This window comes from Netta rufina, assembly GCF_964035555.1.
Source record: "Netta rufina genome assembly, chromosome: 21".
NCBI lineage: Eukaryota > Metazoa > Chordata > Aves > Anseriformes > Anatidae > Netta > Netta rufina.
The window spans coordinates 4,701,454-4,709,314 of NC_140145.1; the positions used below are offsets into that span (position 1 = coordinate 4,701,454).

General features: G+C 41.3%; 1 protein-coding gene across 1 annotated transcript; it reads right to left on the reverse strand.

The window, feature by feature from the left end:
* Positions 1-4,373: 4,373 nt before the first annotated feature.
* Positions 4,374-7,861, reverse strand: IFT22 (intraflagellar transport 22). Its single transcript, XM_084299567.1, has 5 exons — positions 7,790-7,861; positions 7,457-7,536; positions 7,277-7,366; positions 6,392-6,594; positions 4,374-5,448 (listed from the first exon to the last, which is right to left on the reverse strand). Exons 1-5 carry the CDS (start codon positions 7,826-7,828, stop codon positions 5,300-5,302), a joined length of 561 nt encoding a protein of 186 aa, XP_084155693.1. The 5' UTR covers positions 7,829-7,861; the 3' UTR covers positions 4,374-5,299.

Sequence of the window (7,861 nt, forward strand, 5' to 3'; positions counted from 1 at the left end):
CATATGGTATCTTTTACTCACAAGTGGAATAGTGTCTGTGTGTGCAGGAGGAGTGCTGACTACAGCTATGTGAGTTACTGGCAGAGTATTTTTCTAGCATCTCAGGAAAAGCAACTACTCAAAAAAGTAAATGGATCTTTTGAGGAACCTTTGCTGTACCACTGAAGTACTCTAGCAATGAAGACTTCTAGAGAGGGGATAGAGGAAATACTTGCAAGTGACCTTCAAAGCAAGGTACAAAGCAAGTTGAGAAATTGAGTAGTTTCAAGATCTGATTTTAAAAGGGACTGGGTACCTCCTAGAAGTTGCTTCCTCAAGCGTCTGCACATTGACTCCCTTCATAATTCTAGCTGAACATACAAAAATTCAGTATGGATGGGCACTCTTGAATGTGCTGGCCTACATGACTTCCTCAGAGTCACTTGGCAGTTCAATAACACAAATAGGAACATAGGGTTTCTTATGTCTATTGTGTCCTTTAGAACAATACTGCTGAGAACGACTGAGACCAAAGGCCTGGCCTTCAAAACACAGAACTTGAAAGGAAAGCAACATTTTTTTGGTAAGGTCCAAATGTATTGCATTTGACTTTGCCACTACTCCCAAAGTTTGGTTGTAAACAAGTGGGATTTTTGCCCTGGAAGCCACACATCTGGATCGCAGTGCCTGTGACTGTATTCATCATCACAGTAGTTTTGGGCTTCATAATATTCTGCGTGTGTAGAAAACAGCTTGTAAGAGGCAACTTGCACAGACTCTATTTTATAATTGAAGAACTTAAATGTCTTAAATATAGTCTTCAAGATAGCCACAGCCATCAACCTTCTATGCATGTTTCCAACATCTTAAAATTCTGCTTTTTGTATCCTGCAGAATTCTTCTGAGTCTGACTGTTCCCCATCAAATTTCCATACTGACTTTTTGTCCAGACAGGTCAATTGCCCAAACCAACAATGTACTGGCTACTTTAATGGTAGATGAGTGTGAACTTCAGTAGAGCTCACCTCTAGGTATAAACTTGTTTGTAGCTACACAGCAATAAAGCCTTGAAAATCATTTCTGTACACCACAAATACAGTGATTTAAGCTTTCAGGATAATCCATATTTAATGCCAAGTGACAAAATAATGTTGCACCTGAATAACCCCTGTGTAAGTAACAGGTTGTTTTCTTACTTCACGTTTGTCATATCCTGGGGTCTTTGGATGCCACAATGTGGAGACTGTGCCTATTTGAGTGAATTAATATTTAAAATATTCTGTTCATTAATGGCTTAAGATGGCTCATGATGGCTCAGTTGTATGTCCTGATCCACCCACAGTTGCCCAGACCACGTCAATGCAGGTGATCCCAGCAAAGCTACAGGAAAAAACAGCCACTATATTCCAGCATGGACAAGAAAACACACAAAGGGAAAGAAACTCTGAGGCTTCCAGTTTGTGCACAATTCCTACAAAGTAAGGGCTTGGGTGTGCGTGGCTGCTGGCATGAACAAGAAGGGGAGACAAACTGTTTGCTCTAAGGGACTGAGGACAGCTAGAGAAGGCTGCACTTGTCTGGTGGAACTGACAAGACTTCACGGATTCTCTACCTACCCTTCCGCTTCTTGGAAAGGTCATCCAAAATGCCTTTCCAAACTTCCAGGCATGGTGGTAAGATCCTCAGTGTGGAAGGGTTAAAATATAGTGCTTTTGCTGCAAGCTTGCTCTTTTGTTCCTAAATTGCTCCTACTCCTAGTTAAACCTGTGGCTTGCCAACTAACTGTTTTCTGTGTAACTTGTGGCTGATTACCTCATGTTCCTGGTTTCCTTAAACTTGCCTGGGTAATTCTTTGCTCTCACAAGCAGAAGTATGGATGAAGCCACTTGCTAACCGCATCGCTTCAGGCAAACAAATAAGGCTGCACAGCCCCAGTCTGGCTAATGTCGTGCTGTGGGAGTGTTTGAAGCTCTGCAGACTTACTGATAGCAGTGGAACAGCAGCGTGCAAAGTGCACAGAGACTAACGTATGTCTGTCCCACATCTGACATTCTCCTACCCCTCTTCTAACTGGGTGTCTCTGTGGACCCCTTTCACAAATCATTAAAGAACTATATTTCTGAATAAATACTTAGGAGGAGTGCCTGAGGCAAATGGGGTTGTTTAATCTGTAGAGGAGGAGGCTGAGGGAAGACCTCCGCTCTCTACAGCCACCTGAAGGGGTGTTCCAGTGAGGAGGGCGTGGGTCTCCTTTCTTAGGTGACAAGGGATAGGGCACAAGGAAACGTTTTCAAGTTGCGCCAGGAGAGGTTTAGGTTGGATATTAGGAAGAATTTCTTCACAGAGAGGGTGGTCAAGCATTAGAACAGGCTGCCCGTGGAAGTCCCCATGCCTAAAGGTATTTAAGAGACGTGGATGTGGCACCAAGGGACGTGGTTTAGTGATAGGATTTGGGAGGTCAGGGTGATGGTCGGGCCTGGTGATCTTGAAGGTCTTTTCCAACCCAGATGATTCTATGAATCTATGAAGATCATGGTTAACATTTTATGTGAAGCAAGGTGGTGAATAGTTCATTGACATTTTAACCCTGGCTTCACTCAAGCACTGGTTTACATTTCAAGTCCAATTAGATTTGCTGGGTTTCACAACAGCCTTCTCCAAATGCTGCTGTTGGGAGAAGCTGTATTCAGGCAGTATATTTTTAAAATTGGCTCCAACACCACACAGCTGGCAACAAAAAAAAATAATCTAAGGCAGCATATAAAAGACTTGTTCTCTAGTTAGACTGTGAATTTTCCAATAACTGTCTCCAATAGACCACCCTATGACACTGATTGCAAACATATAAAGCCATTTCAGAAGTCATATAAATAAAATGTAGATGTTGAAATGCCAACCTCCCACTATTTGACTCCAACCTTTTCATCTCTTACTGCTTATTTCACTTTTTTCTTTCACGGTATCCTTCCTCTCACTGGTGTTTTCTTTCAGTACCCCTCATTTTCACATCAGAACGAAGTGGAGCTTTTAGCTTTAGCAGCACAGAAAGAGCTATCTGACAATTAAAAGAGGCTGGGGCAGCAAATACTGTGAACACACCAAGCACAAAGTAAAAGAATGGTGTGAGTTACCAGTACCAACTTCATGAGCTTGCTACCAACCTGAGCAAACCAGAATATCATTGAAATTTAAATTCTCTGAAGCTTAGCTCAGTAGGTTTTGCTGCATTAGTTTTACAGTTGTTTAAAAGATCTTCTTTTAATCCTTTGACTCCCTTGCCTTTGTTTGAAATAAAGAGCTTAATAATCAGCAAAAAAATACCTGGGGGAGCAAAACATACAACTGGAACAAAGAGGCTTTCAGACTCCATGTGCTTGTTGATTTTGAGCATAATGTAGAAATCTTCAAGTGGTATATGAAAAAATGAAAAATAATCTCCTACCTGAAAGCAATAAAAATAACTTATTTTGAGCTGCTACAGTCAAATCATTGTTAGACTACTGCAGTAAGTCCCACTGAAGTGGGCTGAGTTCACAAAAGAAAGGGAATGACGATTTTTTGCCTGAAGTGCTGCGGGCTTTTTGAGGTGGCCAGGAAAAGACCTGAGCTACTGCTAATACGTTTGTGACAGGGCTTAACGCTCCGACTGCTCACTGAAGTTTGCTAGAGAAAGCCCTGATCACATGCTAAAGCCAGGAGAAAGATGTGTAAATGAGTAGATTTTTGAGGCATGTCTTCTTGCTATCTTGGTAAATGGAGAGTATTTGCAAAAGAACAACTGTAACTCAGAAGAGAAAGAACTATGAAAATAGGAATAGTGGACTGATTAACTTATATCACTGAAAAAAAGAACAAGTAACTCTTACTCCTGTTGTCTTGAACTAAAATGCATTAAGTAGTTCGTTTTTTAACATACTTTCTGTAATGGATGTTAACTAAAATACGTGAGAGAACAAAGGCTGTAACAGCTGCAGCTCAAATACAGCTGGGTGACATGGAACCTACAATAAAACAACCAGTAGAAATTGGTGCAGTGGGTCAGATGTAGTTCTGACAAGCCATTGATCCAACACCTCACAAGGTGAGTTACCGTACAAGGGAAAAGTGGATGCTTCTGAAAGATTTCTGCAGTTCCTGCTCCCCGGCCCTCTCTCCTTTAAGTTCTCCTCTTGAAAAATAAAAAAGGGCAACAGCATTGATAGATGCTTCTGTTTTTCATTCATCATTTCTTCAGCTATTTGGGTCTGTGACAAGTTTTTTTCAAACTTCTCCTGTTAGATCTAATTAGTGTGAAATATATTGCAAACTTATCACAGTTCTTCTCACTAAAAATTAAACAAGTTGATAAGAGTTCCACAAAACATAATTAACTTTCCCTTTGAGAGCAAAAAGGACACATTTTAAAGTGTTTTTATTGCTTTAGTATTATATTACAAAAAATGTCTTCCACAACAAAACACACTAAGAATACGGATGAGTGCAAACCAAACAAACCAGAAAGTAAATCATCTATGAAACCACTTATTTTAGTGCAACAGGGAACAGTAATATTAGTTTGGAAACAGCTTTTCCTCCTCTGGAGAATGCAGCACTTTTTTCCCCTCTATTGGAGCTCCTGGCATAGGTCAAAGTAATTCCACTACACTGAGACCTTGATTCTTTCCCTCCCAGAGTGTCCTATACATTGTCCCGAACAAGGATAATTTTGTTGGAATAGGAGAAAAGCCTAGTCATGAGAAAGACTGCAAAGTACTCTGCCTTGCCAAGGCAATAGATATGAAATGTGTTCTCCTCAGATGCTTGACAGAAAGATAAGGAGAATTTGGAACATTAAAATTTAGATTCCATACCACAACTGCTTCTCAGATCCCCACTCCAGTTTCAACTGACTTCCAAAAGCATAACTTCTCCAGGAACACAGCTAACATGAACACTTTACTCAGATGCTTCAACAGAACTCCACAAATCTTATGTTCTCTCAGGCTTTCTTCTCCTAGTACCTTCACAAAAAGGCATTCTTAAGTGAGGAGATGACAAATACCCTTTTCTTTTGGTCTACAATAACACATTAAAAAATACCTTCCTGTACCTCTGATGCCAAATGGAACCAAAGCGCAGCTAAAGTTACCCAAATTCCTGGATGTGCAGCCATCTATTTGGCACCACAGTTCATCTGATGTCAGCACTTGGTTCTTTTGGTTAAGTCATAAATTGTGCAGTGTTTTCTCTGAAGCATTTATAGACTGGTAAATTCTTGTTGTGAGAACCTTATCACAGGCTAGCATGGCTTACAAAGTGAAAACAACCCTTTCTTTTAACGTTATGAGATAATTGACATTTCTTCCTTCTCTCTGTTCTCATTTATTATGTTGATAATGCTTCTGAAATATTTCATAAATTCCATCCGAACATCTTCAGGATCTTCTTCTAAGTTGGAATGTATTAGTTTCAGTTTGTTCAGTGGGTGAGCTTTGAAGGTGAAAAAAATAAAATAGTTAAGATATATTCCTTTTAGAAAAGGAGCATTTACGATCAAGGTCAAGGGACAGCTCATGCTGAAGAAGTCAGCTGGAATTTGGTAGTATCCAATGTTTCATACCCCAGGTATCAAACAATGCGAGGAAGAACTGTATCAAAACTTGTTGGTATTACAACAAATGCAACTACTGCTAGATTAAATTCTTCAAACACCATCATTAAGATTTAAAGTATTGGTTTTGGTCTCACATTTGATTAGGCAGAGTTGAACAATTCACCACTGAATTGCAATTTTACTATTGAATTGATAGTCTTTGATTACTTCAAAATTATGGTACGATACATGTTAAGCTTAATATATATTAATACATAATATATAATATATATTAATACTTTTAACAAATTTTGAACACTGAGCACTGGAATAGGCTATTTAGAGGAAATATGTATTCTCATGTATAAAGACAGCCACAAGTAATTCTGCCATATATAATAACATACCTATACTAATTTTAAGAGGAAGATCATTAACCTTTTATTTCAAAAAGTTATTTTGATCAATAAAATGCAGGCTTAAACGTGTCAGTAAACAGAATGTGAAATTCAATGCAAGAAAAACTGCTAGTGATGATTTATGGCTACAGATATCAGGAGTTCCAATTCGTGGCTCAGCTGCATACTCACTATGTGGCGTTAGAGAAGTCACTCAAACATTGCTTGTCTTTATTTTTCCTTTTGGGAAACATGGATATTGCTCACCTTCTAGCTGGCTTTTGAGGTTCAATACTTTTGTTTTTGCAAAGCACTCTAATAGAGTTCTTGGATTGGAAGATTGTCATGAAAAATGCAAGCTATAAGGTATCACCAATTTTAAAGATAAAGAGATCAATAAAAAACTCATCTGACTGGTACATTATGTTTTCCATCTTCTTACCTAAGGATAGATTTTCTGTGTCCTCTGCACTGCCTGGCTTGTGATGTGCAACCAGGAGACACTGACTATCAAGCAGTGGCTGCTGCTGCACAAAACAGGAGTACCACATTTCAATTTCTTTCAGGTGACTGGGCATGTCAGGATTGAAGATTATTATTACGCCGTGAGAGTCTTTCATCAGAGCTGGCCAGCATGTTTCAAACCTTGAAAAACAGGTGCACAGAAAATGGTAAGATTGATAGCTGGAAAATGGAAACATACTCAAACTTAAGGTTTTTTTATTCCTCAAGAGAAAAAGTTCTCCGCAAGAACACATTACTTTTTCTTTAGTTAATACTTTTATTTTAGTTAGTTACTTTAGTTAGTAATCTTGCCAGTGATCTATGACATCCTAAATATTTTTGTTTACCTATCATGTTAGTTGGTCCCACGATTTGCTGACAATGCAGTGGTTGGTCAAATGCATGTATTTATTTTTTTTCTCTAAAAACAGATCTGTCCAGTTCTCAATTGTATCCGTTAGCAATTAGGGCTTCAACCATATAAATACATTGTTTGAAGTCCATCAGGTAATAATTTCAAACAGATAAAGGCAGTCTGTGGCAGACTGGGCCTCTGTCTGTCTGCTGTATCCATACTCCATTCTAGGAGCTATGGACACCACTGTTATGCTAAGTCCTTATCCAAAACAAACTGCAATGTCAGCTGGAAGCATCAGATGCTCTACGGGAGAAAGCTATAAAAATATATAATAGGGTAAAGAGGCTGGGCTATTCCTCAACTCAAAATGATCACTGGTTTTAGGCCTTAAGCAGGAGAACGTTGTGTAAGCAGAATCATTAGGAATTGAGTAACCTGGAGGAAGCAGCAGCAATACAGACTTACTTCTGATCGCCGCTGCAATCCCACAGCTCCAAACGACACGCAGCTCCCTTGCTGTTACCGTTTAAGTTGGGCTTCTCGTACTCCAGGATCCTGTGGAAGCAAGCAGCCACCACACAAATGGTCACGGCGCACAGGGCCACGGCCGGGCTGCCAGGGCGGCAGCGCACGGGGTCTGCTCACCTCACTCCCTGCGTCGGGACGTAGCTGCCGATCCCTTCTATGCTCTCCGAGACAAAATTTGCTAGCACGGATTTCCCAGCCTGGCAGAAACGAGGGCGAGAAGCACACCTGTGAGCTTAGCGCGCCCCAGCCACAACAACCAAACGCGTTCACCTCAGCTCACCGCGACCCTACCCCCGCCCTCCGCTCCCACCACTGCCCGGCCGCAGCCTCCGCGTTTCGGGGCAGCCCGGAGGGACCGCGGCCCTCAGGGCCCGGCGAGGCCGCTCCAGATTCACACCGAGCCCCGGGGACAAGCGGGGGGCGGCCGGGCCTGGCCGGGGGCTCCCTCACCTCGCGGGGCCCCACCAGCAGCACCTTCGCCTTCAACATGGCGGCCGCGGCCGCGCTGCCGTTGGCGCCGCC